This window comes from Rhinatrema bivittatum, chromosome 3 (genome assembly GCF_901001135.1).
Source record: "Rhinatrema bivittatum chromosome 3, aRhiBiv1.1, whole genome shotgun sequence".
Classification (NCBI taxonomy): Eukaryota; Metazoa; Chordata; class Amphibia; order Gymnophiona; family Rhinatrematidae; genus Rhinatrema; species Rhinatrema bivittatum.
Window position 1 is genome coordinate 514,951,227 of NC_042617.1, and position 21,814 is coordinate 514,973,040.

General features: G+C 42.2%; 1 protein-coding gene across 2 annotated transcripts in view; it reads right to left on the reverse strand.

Annotated features, from left to right (window-relative positions):
- Window positions 1–21,814, reverse strand: part of TRIM35 (tripartite motif containing 35) — an 85,034-nt gene that overhangs the window by 14,856 nt on the left and 48,364 nt on the right. The window contains exons 3-4 of one of the 2 annotated variants that reach the window (XM_029596204.1): window positions 20,418–20,648; window positions 15,314–15,336 (exon numbers count right to left, since the gene is read on the reverse strand). In XM_029596204.1, the coding sequence (XP_029452064.1) occupies window positions 15,314–15,336; window positions 20,418–20,648 (254 nt within the window). The remainder of the gene's footprint in view (window positions 1–15,313; window positions 15,337–20,417; window positions 20,649–21,814) is intronic. The other variant, XM_029596205.1, reaches the window with a different exon arrangement.

The following is a 21,814-nucleotide window of genomic DNA, read 5'->3' on the forward strand; positions in this document are numbered from 1 at the left end:
AATGTAGAGTAGATTTTGAAAGGCTGGCGTGCGCACATGTATGCGCATGTTCTAAAATTGTTGGGCCATGCCCACATGCATGTCGGATTTTGAAATCCACGTGTGCATGGGGGAGGGGGTGTGTGTACAGTTCTGCAAAATTCACGCAGCAACGCATCCTGGCCTTCCCCAGTTCCCTACCCTTCCCCTCTCCCTATGCCTACCCTATCCACCCCACCCCCCAAATTTGTTTATTTTTTTACACCTTTTGCTCCTCAACTGGAGCAGTAGCAAGTTCCGTGCGCCGGCAGAGTGCCAAGCGTGCACTTTCTTGGCACAGTGGCAAATGGCCGCTCTACCGGCCGCCTCCAGCCCCGCCCCATCCCCCTTTATCTGGGCCCTGCACTTCGGAGCGTAACAGGGGTTATGTGTGGCTAGACCCCTTTGAAGATGCGTGCAACATGCGCAAGGTTCGGCCATGCGCGTCACCCCCATTTTTTACGCGTGTGGGGAATTAAAAATCAGGCTGCAAATGTGCATTTTCTAACCATTTGTTGCCGACTTCAGAAAACTCTTTCCTGTCAGGTTTTATTTGTGCGAGCCAATACTCTAGGTCAGAGCTTTCCAAACTTTTCATGTTGGTGACACTTTTTAGACAAACAATTTCAGGACAGTAATTCAGTCTAGCAAACCAGAGGTTACAGGTTAAACAAACGAAATGTATTTTGACAATTTATGTATGTTTCCTTAAATATATACATAATAAAATGTTTCACAACATAACCTATCTTGTGAAAACCTCTCATTTATATTAAAAATATATAATATTCCAAGATTAATGTTATTGTTCTAATTTATGAACAACAATAATAAAACAGTTATTGTGTTATTCAATTTACCTCTTTAATGAGCTATATGAGCTTGATGGGATGAACACAGCTTTTGAATATTTGGTGTTAATAAGAAAGTCCAAAGGGTATTCTGCGTAATTTTAAAAAGCTGGCCAGTTTCACACTATAAAATTATTTGATAGCCTCATTCAACTAATTCTATATGGCTATGAGAGTGAAGTCTGGAATTTATAGGAAGGGACAGAATGTCAATATAAATCCTGCACCTCCAGTTCTGTAACTCTGTGCATCCACTGAAATTCCCCCAAACAATGGAGCTTGGATGTTTCCCTTACAGCTCATCATACAAAAAAATATTTTCAAATTCTGGTGTCACCTCACAGTAACAGCAGCACAAACACCTTCCACTGCCAGGCACATTGTGAACTAACACAAAACCTCACAAAAAAGATACTCAAAATCTATACTGCAATCCCATCATAACATAACAGTAATAACACCAAGCACTCTAACAACAATAACCCTACCTGTGAAAAAGCATGGGTAAATATTACACTGGGTCTTAGAATACCAATACACCACCTACTGAGGAAACAAAACAAACCCGATTGCTATAGATCCCTATGCTAGCAGAATCTCTCATCATGGTCACACACACAGAGCAGAGACAGACCCTCACCAAACACAGAATACAAAATAAAGGAACACAAATTAGACAAAAACTGAAATGGAAACCCCAAGAAGCCAGACTGTGTATTAACAATGGAAAAACAGAACCACCATTCCTCAAAACAAATAAAATCAAGAAACAAAGCATCAGTTATAATAGTAAAACCATACTAATAAAAGAATATTTTAAAACTGATAAATAGAATTTCTATTAAAATCATATACATTTTTTACAATTTCCCAAATACCAATAAAATATTTAAACAGCACATATCAAACACCACCCAATAATTAAAACTAATAAGGATTTTAAAAAGCCCCTGCTATCCATACGTGGGAGCTCTTGATTTCCAGTCACCCTGATATTGTCAAGGATTAGGAGGTTATCCTCTCACACACACTCACATGTCCATTCTCTCTCACACATACACTGTCGCATACATACATATTCATGCTCTTATACCCACCATAACTTCTCGCTCTCACAGACACTGACACTCTCAGGCTCTAAGACACTCTCTCCCCCCTCCACACACACACCCCCCCCCCCCCACACAAACTCTTACTCCCCTGGATTTTCTCATACACACTCATGCTCTCACTCTCTCTGGCTCCCTCACATACACACAAACACACACACCCAGGCAAGTTCCCAATCATTCTCACACAAACACACACAACCAGGCAAGCTCCCAGTCACTCACACACTGAAAACTGACCCCCAGGCAGGCTCCCATTCATTTTCACACCACTCCCTCACCATCCCCCAGGCATGCACACATTCATTCTCACACACACACACACAGGCAGGCACCTATTCTCACACATACAAACCCCAGGAAGACACCCATACATTCTCATACACAGACACACCCTCAGGCAGGCACCCATGTATTCACACAAATACACCCCCAGGCAGACTCCCATTCATATACATGCACACTAAAGGCAGACCCCCTCTCTCTCTTTTGCCAGCAACCTCGGAGCCTCTCTCATTCCTCTGCTGCCACTGTCACTGATGCCGCATGGCTATTTGGGAGGCGCTGATTGCTGCTATTGGCACTGAAGCCCATTCTGCTGCCTCCTCTGTGCAGGCCCCGTGGGTTTCAACTTCCTCCATGTTGATCTCGTACATTGTGAGATCCGCATAGAGAAAGTGCTACTCTTGCACATTACCAAAGATTACATGTGCCAATCAGTAAAGTAATTTTTTTTTTTACCTTTGCTGTCTGATCTTAGTTTTCTAATCGGTTGGTCACAGGCTTTTTTGTTCCACCTCCCCTTTCTTATTTTTTTGCCAATTCATAAGAACATAAGAAATTGCCATGCTGGGTCAGACCAAGGGTCCATCAAGCCCAGCATCCTGTTTCCAACAGAGGCCAAAACCAGGCCACAAGAACCTGGCAATTACCCAAACACTAAGAAGATCCCATGCTACTGATGCAATTAATAGCAGTGGCTATTCCCTAAGTAAAATTGATTAATAGCCATTATTGGACTTCTCATCCAAGAACTTATCCAAACCTTTTTTGAACCCAGCTACACTAACTGCACTAACTCCTCTGGCAACAAATTCCAGAGCTTTATTGTGAGTTGAGTGAAAAAGAATTTTCTCCGATTAGTCTTAAATGTGCTACTTGCTAACTTCATGGAATGTCCCCTAGTCCTATTATTCGAAAGTGAAAATAACCAAGTCACATCTACTCATTCAAGACCTCTCATGATCTTAAAGACCTCTATCATATCCCCCCTCAGCCATCTCTTCTCCAAGCTGAACAGCCCTAACCTCTTCAGCCTTTCCTCATAGGGAAGCTGTTCCATCCCCTTTATCATTTTGGTTGCCCTTCTCTGTACCTTCTCCATCGCAACTATCTTTTTTGAGATGCGGCGACCAGAATTGTACACAGTATTCAAGGTGTGGTCTCACCATGGAGCGATATAGAGGCATTATGACATTTTCCGTTCTATTAACCATTCCCTTCCTAATAATTCCTAACATTCTATTTGCTTTTTTGACTGCTGCAGCACACTGAGCTGACGATTTTAAAGTATTATCCACTATAATGCCTAGATCATTTTCCTGGGTGGTAGCTCCTAATATGGAACCTAACCGTGTAACTACAGCAACGGTTATTTTTCCCTATATGCAACACCTTGCACTTGTCCACATTAAATTTCGCCATTTCGATGCCCAATCTTCAAGTCTTGCAAGGTCCTCCTGCAATGTATCACAGTCTGCTTGTGATTTAACTACTCTGAATAATTTTGTATCTGCAAATTTGATAACCTCACTTGTATTCCTTTCCAGATCATTTATATATATATTGAAAAGCACCGGTCCAAGTACAGATCCCTGAGGCACTACACTGTTTACCCTTTTCCACTGAGAAAATTGACCATTTAATCCTACTCTCTGTTTCCTGTCTTTTAACCAGCTTGTAATCCACGAAAGGACATCGCCTCCTATCCCATGACTTTTTAGTTTTCGTAGAAGCCTCTCATGAGGGACTTTGTCAAACGCCTTCTGAAAATCCAAATACACTACATCTACCGGTTCACCTTTATCCACATGTTTAACCCCTTCAAAAAAATGAAGCAGATTTGTTAGGCAAGACTTCCCTTGGGTAAATCCATGTTGGCTATGTTCCATTAAATCATGTCTTTCTATATGTTTTACAATTTTGTTCTTGAGAATAGTTTCCACTATTTTTCCCAGCACTGAAGTCAGGCTCACTGGTCTATAGTTACCTGGATCGCCCCTGGAACCTTTTTTTAAATATTGGGGTTACATTGGCCACCCTCCAGTCTTCAGGTACAATGGATGATTTTAATGATAGGTTACAAATTTTAACTAATAGATCAGAAATTTCATTTTTTAGTTCCTTCAGAACCTTAGGATGCATACCATCCGGTCCAGGTGATTTGCTACTCTTTAGTTTGTCAATCTGGCCTACTACATCTTCCAGGTTCACAGTGATTACGTTGAGTTCGTCTGACTCATCACCCCTGAAAACCATCTCCGGAACTGGTATTCCCCAACATCCTCATTAGTAAACACGGAGGCAAAGAATTCATTTAGTCTTTCTGCAATGGCCTTATCTTCCCTAAGAGCCCCTTTAACCCCTCTGTCATCTAATGGTCCAACCGACTCCCTCACAGGTTTCTTGCTTTGGATATATTTTAAAAAGTTTTTTATTATGAGTTTTTGCCTCTATGGCCAGTTTCATTTCAAATTCTCTCTTTGCCTGTCTTATCAGTGTTTTACATTTGGCTTGACAATGCTTATGTTTTATCCTATTTTCTTCAGATGGATCCTTCTTCCAGTTTTTGAAGGATTTTTTTGGGCTAAAATAGCCTCTTTCACCTCACCTTTTAACCATGACGGTAATCGTTTTGCCTTCCTTCCAGCTTTCTTAATGCGCGGAATACATATGGACTGCGCCTCTAGGATTGTATTTTTAAACCATGTCCATGCCTGTTGAACACTTAACCTTTGCAGCTGCACCTTTCAGTTTTTTTCTAACTATTTTTCTCATTTTATCAAAGTTTCCCTTTTTAAAATTTAGTGTTAGAGCTGCAGATTTACTTATTGTCCCCCTTCCAGTTATTAGTTTAAATTTGATCATGTTATGATCACTGTTGCCAAGTGGCCCCACCACCATTACTTCTCTCACCAAATCTTGCGTTCCACTAAGAATTAAATCTAAAATAGCTCCCTCTTGTTGGTTCCTGAACCAATTGCTCCATGAAGCAATCATTTATTACATCCTGGAACTTTATGTCTCTAGCAAGTCCTGATGTTACATTTACCCAGTCAATATTGGGGTAATTGAAATCTCCCATTATTATTGCACTGCCAAGTTGGTTTGCTTCCCTGATTTCTCTTAGCATTTCATCATCTGTCTCACCATTTTGCCCAGGTGGACGGTAGTATACTCCTATCACTATACTCTTACCCAACACACATGGGATTTCTACCCATATAGATTCTACTGAGCATTTAGTCTCTTGTATGATCTTTATCCTGTTGGACTCTATACCCTCCCGGACATAAAGTGCCACACCCCCACCAAGTTGATCCTCCCTATCATTGCGATATAATTTGTACCCTGTTATAGTACTGTCCCATTGGTTATCCTCCTTCCACCAAGTCTCTGTGATGCCAATTATGTCAATCTCATCATTTGCTGCTATACACTCTAACTCTCCCATCTTACTACTTAGACTTCTGGCATTGGCATAGACATTTTAAAATGTGGTTTTTGCTTGTTTTAAACAACCTGCTTTTCAGTTGTTTGGGATAATTTGGAAATCATTAGCTTTGGTGATTTTTTACATATAGGTATATGAACTATGTTTGCATTTAATGGAACCTCTCTGTCGGGATGCCCTAACTCTCCTGTTTCATTAGTATCCTTCAAGGATACATTTCTCCGAACTATGCACTGCTGAGTGACTGTCGGCTTTCCCCCTTGTTCTAGTTTAAAAGCTGCTCTCTCCTTTTTGAAAGTTAGTGCCAGCAGCTTGGTTCCACTCTGGTTAAGGTGGAGCCCATCCTTTCGGAAAAGTCTCCCCTTTCCCCAAATGTTTCCCCAGTTCCTTACAAAGCTGAATCCCTCTTCCCTGCACCATCATCTCATCCACACATTGAAACTCTGGAGCTCTGCCTGCCTCTGGGGACCTGCACGTGGAACAGGAAGCATTTCAGAGAATGCCACCCTGGAGGTTCTGGATTTCAGTTTCCTACCTAAAATCCTAAATTTGGCTTCCAGAACCTCTCTCCCCCATTTTCTTTTGTCTTTCATATTGTCTTTTTTTTCTATTTCTTTTCTCTCCATCTATCTTCTTCCCTCAACCATACAGTCAGGTTCTCATTCTCACATGCTTTCCCTCTCTCATACACACACAAGCTCTCACATGCTCTCTCTCATACAATCATTCATACACAGTCTCTCTCTTGCACATGCTGTCTGACACACCCAGGCTCTCTCACTCCCACATGCTGTCTTGCTCAAGAACAGACTGTCACATGCTCTCTCATACAATCATTCATACACACAGGCTCTCACTGGCACATGCTGTCACACACACACACAGGCTTTCACATGCTGTCTCTGCAAACATTCAGGTCCTCACTCCCGCACACAATCTCTCAACTCATCTCATACACGCACTCTGGGCCCTCAGCCTCTCTTACCTCTGGGCTCCTCTTCACGGGTCGCTGCAGGATGGGCTCTGCAGCGGCCCTGTTCTTCGTGGGTCGATCCGCAGTGGGGACCCTGCTACTGGGCCTCCTCCTCTCCTCAGCCCACTGCTCCTCTTCTGCACGCAGCTGATGCTCCGCCTCCTTCCTGCCCGTGCAGCTCCGGCAACATTTTTCTTCCGGGGCTGCGTGGGCAGGATGGAGGAGGAGCATCTGCACATTTCGACGTAACCTTTTTCTCACGGCCCTGCCGATCTTCCTGCTGTGTGTCTCCGGCACACAGCACAGCCCAGCGAAACTTAACTGCTCAGCCGCCAGTGGGATGAGGTCCACCGGCGGCCGCGATACACCTCAGGTGACACACTAAAGTGTCGCAACACACACTTTGGAAAGCTCTGCTCTAGGTTTTCGGGTATTAAGGATATTATACATGGACACTGGCAATGAGATTTTAAATGAACCACTTATTTGTGCACTTAAGTAGGGGAGACGCGTGCGTGATTGCTTAACTTCATCCAGATCAAGTATTGCAAGAGAATTAATGCAGATTATTTGCAGAAGCCACATCTGAAATATATAAAGATGAACTTTATCAATTGCCTGGCCATTTTGATTGACGTCTCAAGTGGTATATGTTATTGTGTGCCCATGCAATTTGCTCTACATTGGACAAAGTGCCAGATCAGTATATGGATTTTGGTGCACAGAAGTTGCTTACACACTGAAAAAAAATGCAGGTACTTGTTAGCGCATTGATTAGCTATTAAAGAATTTTAAGTTATCAATAGAATGTTTGTCAGATGACTTCAAAATATTGGGGAGATTTGTCCCATCCTCTTATACAACATGATTATTTTTCATTGGAATACTTCAAAATCTAAAGGCCTTAATCAGGAAATTGAGAGGGTAGATTTTGTGAGATAGTTATGTGATGAAATTTTTAAAGGCGATGTTACGTTGGAATGCACATGAGAAGATAAACATGGGAGATGTATGCGAGTTACCTCTTTGAAAAGTACATTTGGAAATTTCATAAAGTATGTGTGTAGGTGGTCACTTGTTTGTATTTTTGATGCAGCGTGGCAAAGTTTAATTAGATCACACTATAAATAATCAATATGTGCAGATGATATCCAATATAGTTAAAGCAAAACATAATTGCAATTTGGTTTAAATCATTAATATTCAGAGAGGAAATCTATATATAATGATTAAGCATTTCTTATACAGATCAAACCACCCTCTGTGGATACTGGGACCACTAAGTTTTCCAGTTTTTTTCACTGCGTTGGGGTCCACTTTAATTATAGGTCCAAAAGGCATACTAAAAAATGTTTTGTTTTTTTAATAACTTTTAAATTTAAAGTAAAAAAAACAAGATACTTCCCCCATTTAGGCAAAGCCCGACACGATATCACGTTTCACATTCGCTGCCTCAGGGGCTGTCAATGTATTTCACAATCAGGAAAAGGAACTCTCTCTTATTTATAGATGTTTACTAACAAAGCACATCAATTAAAACAAGTGAAAAGGTGCATACAGGGGACACAGATATAGATCTTTTCAATATACGCTCACAATATGCAAACTGAGCCCATTTGCTTAGAGTGCTGAAAGTGTACTTGAAGACGCTAGCAGACTTGAACTACGCTTGTGCTTTTTTAAATGTACACTGACGTCTTACATCACAACGTCAGCTGTCAAAAAAACATAACTGTTCAGAATAAAGCAACACTTAAGTGGTGTTTAAAAAAATATCGGCCATTTAAATTTCACAGGTCAATCCACTGGGAGTAAGTTTGGAGGTGAAAAATCCACTGTTCACACAGTTTCATTTTTTTTTATCCAATCACCTCCACGCCAATGCGAGGGTATAAATTCTAGAATGGTCCATTGGCTATCTTCAAAGTTATGCTGCAAATCAGAAAAGTGAGAAACCAAAGGAGCCTCGATCTTGCCCATCTTGAGGCAGCTATAGTGCTCTATTAGACTAGTTCTAATCTTATGTTTGGTCATACATACCTTAAGTTGCAGGGGCACATTATCAAATACACTACAAAAGAAATCTTTCAAGTAAACTGATAGTAAGGAGAAATCACATCCCAAAGCTGATCCGATAGAAGTGCTAGGGCTTTTCAAACAGATATCACACTGCAAGGCTCTGCATTATAAGCCATTTCCCTTGAGGTATTGTAGAAGGCTGAATGTACAACATGATTTCAGAGGTTTAATCCTCGTGAATAAGCGAACCACAGAGGAGAATGAAATATAGGATGAACTTTTTGTAAGGTAATCAATGTTAATGAAGAGCTCGGCAAATTGATGCCAATGCTGTGGTATGTCGCAATACCATTGTTTGACAGTTCAAATCCCCCGTGGAATTTTTATTTGAAAAAATAGTCTATTAGAATATAAAGCCCATTTATATGCAGTTTTTATTAATGATAGAGGGTATCCACGTTGAAGAAATATTTCAGCCATTTGTTTGGCTTTGATTTTAAAATCCGTAGTTTCAGAACACAATCGGCATAATCGTAGAAATTGGCCAACTGGAAGATTGGTCTTAAAACTGGTGGGGTGAAAACTGTCAAATTTCAAAAGGTTGTTGCGTTCATTAGGTTTGCAGTATATGCTGGTATTCAGAGTATCATGCTGTTTTGTAATAAGAATGTCCAAAAATGCAATCCGATGTTGATAGAAATTGATTGTAAATTTAAGATGTGGATTTAATGCATTGAGCCACTGATGGAACAGGGCAGATGTTGATCCCCGCCATATGACAAAAATATAGTCTATATATTGCTTCCAACATTTAAGATACTGACATCATACACTTAGTTTTTGGGTACTTGCCAGGTTCTTATGGCCTGGATTGGCCACTGTTGGAAACAGGATGCTGGGCTTGATGGACCCTTGGTCTGACCCAGTATGGCATTTTCTTATGTACACTATGTCGATTCAAAATCAGCAACACCACTTTAAAAATGTTGCTTGATTCTGAACAGTTATGTTTTGACATTGTAGTAACGTAAGACAACAGTGGACATTTAAAAATGCACATGAGTAGTTCTTCCTTCAAATCCGCTAGATAGAGTCTTCAACTTTCGACGCTTTAAGCAAGTGAACTCAAATTGCAAATTGTGAGATCTTCTATATCTATGTCCAATGTATACACCTTTTTACTTGATGTGCTTTATTACAGAGAGTCAACATCTACAAACAAGAGATACTATTTCCTTTTCCTGATTATGAAATCAGTCCCTGAGGCAGGGTGTGAGTGTGTGTGCCATTAAGTGGTTGAGAGGACATGAGATGGCTACATTGGTTTTAGAAAAAAAAATTTTTAAGTTGATTTTCACCACACAGTAAGTCAGCCTTGCAGTAACACAAGACCTTTAGACTGCTCACCTTTGTGACACAGCTGTGCCCTTTGGGTGAGCTCCAGGTGTTGCCACCCTACCAGGGTAATACGGTCTCACTTGTTCTGGTACGGAACTTTTGTATCATTTACACAAAATGAAGATTCTCCTCCTCTTTAAAGCACATTCACAGTGAAAAGAAAATTGGTTCTTACCTGCTAATTTTTGTTGCTATAGTACCAAGGATCAGTCCAGAGAAGTGGGTTGTGTATCCCTACCAGCAGGTGGAGTCAGAGAACAATTAGAACTTTGGGCACTACTACATAATGAGAGTGCCACTTGCAGTTCCTCAGTATTGACCTGTACCCAAGCCAAACAACCAATACTATCGGGTGACCAAAAACCACTGTCCCCCACTTCACCCCAAGGAAACATGAGTACATAAACTGTTAGAAAAAAACTGCTCGAACAATCATTCTGCAAAAAAGGAGCTCTATGAAAAAAACTAGGCAAATTGTAGCCAACAGTCTTTCGGTAACAGGTAAGAACCAATTTTCTTTTCCCTATACGTACAAGGATCAGTCCAGAGAAGTGGGATGTACCCAAGTCACCCTACACTGGGCAGGAACCCAAAAGACCCGCACGTAGAACACTTGCACCGAAGGACGCCTCAGAGGCCTTAACGTCCAAGTGATAATGCTTAGTAAATGTGTGCAAAGAGGACCATCTGCATACCCTGCCTACTCACTATATATATGTCAGTCTCTCTTCAGCTGTTCCAGTATCTGAGGGACTACAGCCTTGCTGGGCTTACCAGCTCACTACTGCCATCTCTGGTGGTTCAGAATCCTGTCTAATAAAAGAACTAGTGTGTGTCTCCTAACTGAGCCTGACCGGTAGTCCCTCTCGGGATCATCCCCAGGGGGTGTGGTCATCTGCCACTGGTCCAAGGATCCACCCTCAACTCTCATATATAACTACAGATCCCGAACAGATTGCTAACTACTATCTGATTGCTCCTCCCATCAGGCATTAGATCAATAACAGAACATTTATCCACCAAGCCAGTGATAAGCAGAGCTGGTTGGAGATGTGGACAATGGTGGACATTGGCTGAGAAGACTTAATCCACTGCATTACTCTCATGGCCAGGCGGGCCATGGGAGTGACATGCACCGAGGAGGCCATATGACCCAGTAAGATCAGAAAATGACATGCAGTTGAGTGTTGTCGAGACTGCAGTCGATGGGCCAGAGAGGTGAGTGAAAGCTCGATCCTGAGGTAGAAAGGTTTTCGCTTTTAGAGTGTCTAAGTCGGCCCCTATGAATGATAGGGTTTGAGAGGGAACTAGCCTGGATTTTGGATAGTTTATGAGAAACCCTAGGGAGATCAGGGTATGGCACATGAGATGTAGAGACGTCAGTGCAGTTTGCTGAGTAGGAGCCCTTGATCAACCAATCGTCTAGATAGGAGTCAGTGTCCATGTCTATCCCTGAGAAAAGCAGCTACAACTATGAGTGAAGACTCGTGGGGCAGATGCTAGGCCGAATGGTAACACTCGATAATGGAAGTGTTTTGGGCCTACTAGGAACCACAGGAATCTGCGATGTGACAGAAATGGAAATGCGTGTGTAGGCATCCTGGAGGTCTAGAGAGCAGTGCCAATCTTCCCTTTGGAGAAGGGGAAGAAGAGAACCCAAGGTCACCATTTTGAACTTTTCTCTTTGAAGGTATTTGTTTAAGGTGCAAGTCCAATATTGGGCTAACACCACCTGACTTTTTTGGTATCAGGAAATACCGGGAATAGAAACCCTGCCCCTGTTGGGTGAGGGGCACTGGCTCTAATGCTTGGGACTGGAGGAGGGAGACCTCCTGCTCTAGGAGCAGTGAGTGGTCAGATGTTCCCTGTGTCAGCAGAGGTGGGGAATCTGGTGGAAAAGAGAAAAAGTTGAGGTGGTAACCTTGGGTTATTACAGCGAGTACCCACTGATCTGTGGTGATTGTATGCCATGGTTTGGAGAAGTGGCACAACCGGCCTCTGATGGGAATAGTTTGAAGTGGAGGCTGGGTACTGCTCTCCAGGAAGAAGTCAAAAGCCAGACACTGGACCTGGCTGGGAGGCTGGCTGTGACTTCTGTACTCGAGGTTACTTGGATTGGCATTTTTGGTAAGGCTTAGAACCTCGAGCCCTGGACGCTGGGGGATAGAATCTCCTTTGCCAGTAGAATTGTCTCGGAGTCTCTTCTAAATGAACGTTTGGAAGAGGAAGAGAGATCAGAAGGTAGTAAGGAGAGCTGGCGCAGAGTCTCTTGGTGGTCCTTGAGCTGCGTCACTGCTTCTTGAATCTTTTCTCCGAAAAAGATTATCCCCAGCACAGGGCAAGACAGCTAACCTGTCCTGTATTTCTGGTCTGAGGTCTGAAGACTTTAGCCAGGCCCATTTTCTCGCAATAATTCCTGCAGCCAAAATTCTGGAGGCGGTGTCGCAGATGTCATTTGCCGAACGTGCTTCATGTTTGGCAGAATCTAGACCCTTTTGAGCTAGAGCATGAAGTTGGTCCTGGAATTGCAGAGGTAAGGCTTCAGCAAATTCCTGAGTTTTTGTAAAGAGGGCCCTATTGTAGTGGGTCATGTACAATTGATAGGAAGCAATGCGAGAGATGAGCATTGACCCATGAAATACTCATCTTCCAAACGCATCAAGAAATTTCTGTTCCTTTCCTGGGGGAATGGAAGAGTGGGGTTTGGAGCGTCGTGCCCTCTTCTGGGCTGACTCCACTACTACTGAATGATGATCTAGTTGAGCTCTATGGAAGCCAGGGGCTGGCTGAACTAGATAGGTGGCATCTGCCTTATGGTTAATAGGTGCCACAGAGCCAGGGTGCTCCCAATTTCTCTTTAAATGGTCCAAAAGGATGTCATGAATAGGGATAGACATGATTTCTTTAGGAGCATCGAGAAACTGGAGAAGTTGTAACATCTGATGCCTAGAGTCCTCTTCAGTCTGAAGCTGGAATGAACTGTTTCAGACATTTCTTTAACAAAGTTGATAAAGGACAAGTCCTCTGGAGGAGAATGCTTCCTTTCATCAGGAGGAGAGGGCTGTGAAGGCAGATCGTCTGAATCTTGGGACGAATCATCGGTCCAGGGATTGTATGGCTCATCACCAGCTCCCATATGTTTCATCAGAAGGGAGTAACTTATTCCGGAAGGTCCGGTCCTAGCCATCGATGGAGGCATCAATGGAATCTGTGACTTTGATGGATGTGTCTGTGGTAGCACTCAGGAGGGCGGAATGGAGATCTGTGATTCTTCTTCAGATGACAAGGGTATTGGTGAGGAAGGAATCGGGGCCATCGGTTCTCTCTGATGCACCAGGGGAAGGGCACCGATTAACTTGTCCATTCTTACCAATAGCGGTGCAAGCACCATGGATATCGGATCGGTGGCTGGCTTGGGAACCGGCATCGATGGAGGTTTGAACCCCTGGAGTGCTTTTCCGATGGCCTCTTGGATCATCCGATCCAATTCCTCATGGAAACCTGGGGCATGGATACCTGGTTCCGGAGTAGGAGGCAGCACTGGTGTAGCCGGAGGGTCCACCGGTGAAGGTGGAATCGTGGATCCCGGCACCTGTCCAGGTGGGGAACGCCTCGGTGACCCAGAGACAGAAGAGGATGGGGCCTTTTCTGTTCGGGACTTTTGTCGGTGACTCAGACGACGTTGATGCAGAGGGCTTGCCTGTATCGGTGGCTTGAACTTTAACTTTATGGTGGTGGTGTCTATGTTTCCCTCTGTCTTTCTCCTGAGGAGGAACTGAGGAGGGGGGGGGGGGTGTCGACACCTGCGGAGTCATAGAAACCGGTGGGCAGCAGCAGTTTCCCGGTGCTGGCGCGAAGTAGACGGTACTGGTTCAGACGACGAAGCTATCAATGGCGTCGGGGTTTTTGGCCGAAAGAGAAGTCCCATCTTCTCCAGCCTAGCCTTGCGACCCTTTGGTGTCATTTGGGCACATTTGGTGCAAGTAAGAACATCATGGTCGAACCCCAAACATCACAGACCATGTGAGGGTCAGTGATGGACAATGTTAGAGTGCCGTCAGGGCACCAACGGAAACCAGATGCCATGGCCTCGACAAAATTTAGCCACGGTGCAGTCGATGGTAGGTAGGTTGCAAGAGAAAAACTCGACAGGAATAGACCGTAAGCAGGTAAAAAAAATTTACCGTTTGACCACAGAGCAAGTTCCGTGAGGAAAAATTCCTGTCAGGAATCTCTGAAGAGCTCCTTAACCCGTGTGGCTACTGCTGCATGGAAAAAAAGAAGACTGAAGGGGGACCCCTGCTAGCTGCAGGGTTGGTGCTGTGCTGGGCATGCCCAGTAGGTGCTAGTCAAAGTTCTGGAAACTTTGACAAAAGTGTTCGTGATTGGGCTCCATCCTGATGTCACCCATATGTGAGGACTACCATCCTGCTTGTCCGGTGAGAAATGCATTTCTGCTTTGGTGTGGGTTTCTTTTAATCTTGAGTAATAAAAGACTTTTCTTCAAAGTACAAGTTTCCAGGAGAAATACAGTTGTACATTGACCAGCTAAAGCAGTAGTGCCCATCTGTTGAAGCAAAACACATATTTGGTTCTGTGCAGGATGCCATATCTTAACTGCCACCCAAGGAGAGCTTTTATTGAAGTGGCCCAATTCCTAGATAACCATAGTTAAAACGTAAATCAGGAACTGATAAAAGCAGTCAATAAGACATCTTCTGCACACCATACCCTCCTTACCACCAACCTGCATCTATTGAAAAGGGCAGAAATTTTGAAATTTGGAATGCAATGACCCCTATTAAGTCTTATTTTAAATTCATTAATGCACATAAATCATGGTTTTATGCACATAAATGGCCATAATAAAATATCCTTGGGCTCAGTGCATTTAAAAGTAGATGCATTCAGCAGATACTTTTATGTAAACTGGGAGGAGGAGGGCAGAGTTGGTATTTATGTGTACACACTGATTTTAAAAAGCACATGTTTAAGTTAACCTGCACAGTTTGTGACTTCTAAAGAGCAGATGTAACTTGGTGCGAGTTATTCTGTGTTCATACTGGACCAAATACCTGAGCATTTTCAGCTTATGTGCAAAGGTCACTTTGAAAATTGGGCTAAAGTCTGTGCATACAAAAAGTTACACACAACTTCACCCTAACGTACAGTTAGAAAATTATCCTCTAAACATATAACATGTTAAACATACCTTCGCTTCTTGTTTTCATGTTTCTGAAAAACAAAAAGAAAAACAAGAACCCATTAGATATTACTAACCTTCAGACTGAACTCTTATGTGAGTGTGTACATTACTTCAAGGAGGACCGGATGTACGAAAGCCTCCCCCTCCCCATAAGTACCCTTGGGTTCATCTGGCCCCACAATCAGTTAGCTGGATTCCCTATGGAATGATAATTTCTTAGAAAGTGAAATTAGGTTCCTACCTGCTAATTTTCTTTCCTTGAGTTCTGCCAGATCAGTTCAGATATGTGGTATTACCTCCTCTTCTGGTAGGGGAGCAAGAGTTTGCACTGATATCCTTCTTCCCTATATAGGCTCCGTAAAGGAAATAGAAAGCCTGCAAAGGAAACTAAATCCCGCTAATCATCCCCTAGATGTAATTCATACTATTGCACTCAATGTTCTGAAATTATAACTCCGTTTTTAACCTTAGTAGTAAACCAATCCTTTGTAAAAAGGGACACTGTATCAGATGTTAAAAACGCAATTGTAAAACCAATATTGAAACAAAAAGATCTAGATAATACTGACTTAAAAAATTACAGGCAGATCTCAAATTTACAGTTTTCAGCAAAATTAATCGAAAAAGTAGTCAAACAACTGAATATCTAGAACTGAACGAGATTTTATATCCATCGCAACACGGTTTTAGGAAATTACATAGTACTGAAACTCTTACTTTCATTATCTGACAATATTCTCAGAGGTTTCGACAACGGACAGAGTTATCTACTTGTCCTTTTGGATTTATCTGCCGCCTTTGATACGGTGGATCAAACTCTTCTTGATGGACTACAGGACATAGGTTTAACCAAAACCACTCTGAAATGGTTTACATCTTTTTTAGAAAACCGGATTTTCACAGTAAAAATTAAAGATGTTGTTTTTGAGAAAATTTTAAAGACAGGAGTACCACAAGGCTCCGTGTTATCAGCTACCCTTTTTAATATTTACTTCCACTGTGTCACCTTTTAACTGGTCTTAGCCTAAATTTTATTTATGCAGACATTCAGATTTTATTTCCAGTTGAAAATGGTTTAAATGCTACCTTTAAATTAGTAGACATCTTAAAATTATTAAACTTTTAACACAAATGAAATTTATTTTAAACCTAGTGAAGTCTGTTTTTATGGTTTTAGACCGAAAAAACGTGAACTCAGAAAAGAAAGCTGACACGCTTAATGATGTAACCAGCTACATATTAGTAGATACAACTAGGAACCTGGGAATAATCATAGATTATGAACTAAATTTTAAAGCTCATATTTCTAAGAAAGTTAAAGAGGGGTTTAGCAAATTGATGATGCTAAAACGGTTGAAAACAATCCTTTCAAGGAAAAACTTTAGAACAATACTCCAAGCTTTGCTATTAACCCGACTTGATTACTGCAACTCCACAATGCTAGGACTTCCAAAAGAGACACTACGCCCTTTACAGGTCCTTCAAAATACTGCAGCTCGCATTCTTTCAAATACTATTTATTTATTATTTCTATATACCAACATTCGATCTGAGATATCACATCGGTTTACATTCAGGTACTGTAGGTTTTCCTATCCCCAGAGGGCTTACAATCTAAGTTTTATACCTGAGGCAATGGAGGGTAAAGTGACTTGCCCAAGGTCACAAGGAGCGACAGCAGACTTGAACCCTAGTCTACTGGTTCATAGCTCACTGCTCTAGCCACCATATCACTCCAATTTTAAAGGACTCACATTGGTTGCCAGTAGAAAGTAGAACTTAAAACTTTATGCATTATTCATAAAATATTATATAGTGATATGTCTGCCTGGTTAAATTCTACTATAAAACTACATATCCCTCAATGCAATCTAAGGTCTGCCAATAAAGCCCTCTTGACAGTTCCAACAGTAAGGTCTGCACATTTAAGCAAAATCAGGGCACGTGCAATTTCTATTGCTGGGCCGTCCATCTGAAACAAACTGCCTCAAGAGCTATGACTGCAGGATAACTTGAAGAGATTTAGGAAAGATCTTAACATGGCTTTAGACAAACTTTTTGAAATGGTCACTGAAGCTTAATCCAGGCCTCCCTATCCTGTCCTGCTTGTGTCTTGTTACTGTGACCCAGTCCAGGGATTCCATGCTGACCTCTACTTCCAAACTGGCTGTGACTAACCACCACGCCAGACTCTTCCTGGCCCGTCGTGTGATGGGAAGTATCACAATGAATTCCTGATTCTGTGGTGGCATTTAGACAGGACCACCTTTCGTAAGCGGCACATATAAGCCCTTGCCCAAGGCACCACCTCCAACTGCAGTACCTACAAATATGACTCCCTGCCCTTGTCTTGAATTGTGCTCTTAGGTATACCAATGATTGGAAGGGTTCACCACGCAGCCTAGGTCTTGCAGAACCTGTATGATCCTTCGGGTCACCTGAAATTTTCCTGGAAGGTTTCAGCCCTGATCCAATCAAGGTATGGGTGCACCAAAATACCTTTCTTGCAGAGAAAGGCTGCTACTACCACCATCGACTGACTGTTCACAGTGCTGTGGCTAGCCCAAACAGTAGAGCCTTGAATTGATGATGCTTTCCTAACACTGGGAAACATAGGAACCTTTGATGTTCTTCTCTGATGGGGATGTAAAGGTATACCTCAGACAGATCTAGAAATGACAGGAATGCTCCTTTTATTTCCACATGCACAAACCTCAAGGTTTCTATGAGGAAGTGCAAAACCCTTAGTGACTGGTGATTATCTTCAGGTCTAAAATGGATCAAAATGTTCCCTCTTTGGGACAAAATAGCTGGCATATCTGCCTTTTCCTATTTGCAATGCTGGGACCAGCACCATGGCCTCCAATTGGAGGCATCTGTATATTGCTGCTTGAATGGCCACCTTCTTTAAGGATCTACTGGGGGACAAGATAAAGACATTTGAAATTGGTACACAATTCAAGGAGTATATCCTTGTTGAATAATCTCCAAGATTCATTTGTCTTTTTAATACAGGTCCATCTTCATAGTATTGCTGCAACTGACCCCTATTGGTGAGAGCGATCTACTCTGTTTCCTTGAAATGGTTGCCCCCTATTCGGTAGCCTAATCTTTTAGTTGCTCTGGAGCCCATCAGACTTGTACTGCCTGATGTTTTTCAGGCAAGTTCTAGGAAAGCTTCCTGTGGTGGCACCCATGGTCCTGTTCTCTGGAAGCTTCTATGGCAGTGGTCCATGTACCTCCAGGGGTCCAGACCAGACCATAACAGGGGGTCCACAAGCTGTGGAAGCAGAAAGAAAAAGCCCCTGCAAAGAAGAGACCCAACAGGCTGCCACTAGAACCCATTCCATGGCAGCAGCAAAACAAGAGGCCTGAGAGGTCGCTGGCACATTCCTTCGCACCAATGGCTGAAGACTGAAGGAGGCTGCTGAGCCACCAGCGGTTGAAAAGTGGAGGATGCAGGGCTGTCAGAAGCTTGAGAAAGCAGACCACAGGTCCCCTGCAGACTCCAGCAAAACAATATGGAGAGGTCGTAGGAGCATGTGTGTGTGAGAGAGCCTAAGTGAATGAGATAGGAGCTTTATGTGTGTGTGCACGCAAGAAAGAGCATGCATGAGAAAAGGAGTGAATGGGCATGTGTGTGAAAGAGGGAGCATATGTGCGTGAATGAGAGAGAGGAGAAAGTTTGTGAACCCTCCTCCCCACCATTACTGATCCACAGGAATCTCAGGGTGACTGAATCAAAAAGTTCCCAGGTATGGAAAGTGTGGAAATTTAAATTCTTTAGTTTTAATTATTGGCTTGTTGATGTGTCTGATGTTTTGAAATAATTTAAAAATTTATATTAGTTTTATATTATTGGATGTTCTATGTGTCAGTTTTGAAATATTCTCTCAGTATGGTTTTACTGTTATTGATATTTTATATTTCTTGATTGTATTTGAATGTTTGAGGAACAGAAATCTGTTTTTCCATTATTGCAATGCATACAGAGTCTGGCTTCTTGCGGGTTCCAGTTCAGTTTTTGTCTGCACATTTGTATTTATACTTGTAAAAGCTAAACCGGCACAGAGCAGCAGTTACTACATTGGGAAGCTTGCAGGGCAGACTAGATTACTTTCCATTCCCTCCAAAAACAGGCACAATGCACCTCAACACGTGAACGAGCAATTTCAATAGCTGGACCCGCACTATGGAACAAACTTCCAGCAAATCTCAGAATGAAACCCTCATCACAGATATTAAAAAAAAAATCACCAAAAACATGGCTATTCCAAAAAGCCTACCCAGCCAACAGTTAACTCCACAGCATCCAACGACCACAACCAAACAGATCTCTAACCCTGCACATATCCTACAGTGAGAACACTTAGTCAAATCAAATGTTTGCTATTATATTGTCATGAAAATAAGCCGTTTTTGTTATCACAATGTTATATCTCTAACCTTACAAAACTATACTTCGCTGTAGTTTCACAATGTCTCAATGGAAAGAAAGATAGTATGACCTGTAATCACACTCTCACTAGATATTATGTAAACCGATGTGATACTCTTGGGTGAATATCTGTATATAAAAAACAAAAAATAAAAAAAGATGGACCATTTTGGTCTTTTTCTACTGTCATTACTATGTTACTATGGTCTCTGTATGCAACGTGTGACTTAGGTGAGGTATTCTGCTAGCATATAAGTAGAGAAGAACCAACAGTTTTCCTTTGCTATACCAGACTATATAGGAGGAAGATACCAGTACAAAATTTCACTCTATCTCCATCTGCTGGTATGGCAAAACATTCTACATCTGGCCTGGACTAGTCTGATAGGACAATGAAGAAAAGTCTGTTCTTATGATTTCTTGGCATGTGGACTGTACCCTCTTTAGAGTCTGTAGCATATTTTGGGTACGATATGAAGTCAAACATCACAGCACAATTTAGTGCCAGGGCTTCCCCCAGGCATATTCCATTAAAAATATACACATTCAGCAGCAGTGCTGTGTAATGTGAGGTGCAATATAGCAAGACTGGATGTGGAAACAGCTACCTAATACTTTCCTAGGTTTCTTCCAATAAAAAAAAATCCCCTTTTAACTGGGACAACAAAGTACCATTAGAAAGAGAACATCATTTTCCTTCTGCTGGGCCTGGACCCTGTCTATCTCAAGTTTCAAGAACATCTCTCCTTCCAAGATCTTCTTCATCTTCTCTTCTACCAGTTTCTGCTTCTCATTCTGCTCCTCCTCCACATTCGAAAGGGCTATCTTCTCCTCTCGATGCAGGAATTCATGGAGTTTTTCAAACTCTCTTTTCATTAATTCCTGGACTCTGGTGGCTTCACTCTACAGGAGGAACATAGAAGTGGAGGTAAGTGCTAGAACTTGAAGTTCAAATCTTAGCTCCAGGTCTAGCTTAGGCGTTTCATTGATGTCTTATAACTGGATTTGCAGTTTTTCTATAGCACCTTAAAACCTTACCCAGGAATAGAAAAATAGGTTCTTCCCTGCTTTTTTTTGTTTTTGTTTTTTTTTTGGGGGGGGGGGGGGGCCACCAGACAATTGGGTTTCTCTCCTACCAGCAGATGAAGATAGGAAAAGCTTTATTCCTCACCTGGTACTTAATCCAGTGTGCCATCTGCAATCCCTCAATAATTCTATATCAAAGGCAATCAAATAACCCAAATGAGCAGCGGGAGGAGTAACACTTGCCACACTCAGTTTGAACCCCATCAATAAGAGGATGCAAACTTTCAATAGAGAACCATCATAACAATCTGATCTATATACACACAGAAGAGCAGTCTGAAAATGAATGGGTGGGATTTTGATCTGGAAAGACTTTAGGAAAGAAAGTTAGCAGGCATGAACCAATTTTTCCTTCCTCTTCATCCCCCAGGCCAGCGGGATATACCCAAGCCATTCCAAACTGGGAGGTAAGCTAAAAGACCCATTCATAACACTTGCTTTGAACGAAGAAGCATTGGATGCCTGCACATCCAATCTGTAGTGCTGAGAGAAAGCGTGCAAGGACCACCATATCACCACCACCACCCTCCAAAAATCTGTGGCACCAAGTCACCTGACCACTAACGGAGTGCACTTTAAGATGCTCAGGAATCGTTAAGTCTTTAGAAATGTAAGCAGGCACAATCTGCTTACTTCATCTGACAATGTTCTTGGATGTCTGCTCCCCTTTCTTACATCCAGCAAAAACCTCAAAAAGATGATCAAATCTCCTGAATTAATTTGTCACAGTGAAATGAAGTAGCACTCTACATACATCCAAGCACATGCAGACTCTTGAACTGAGTTCCTGCTTCTGAATTGACTTCCTGAAGGCAGACAACTGAATGGATTTCTCTACGGAAACTCAGATACCAGTTCAAGTAAACAGACAGACCGTAGGAATGATACCCCTGATCCAAGAGCTTCAGAAATGGATCTCTGTACAATAATGCCTACAGTTCTAGAGTTACCTTGCTGAACGAATAACTACCAGAATTACCACC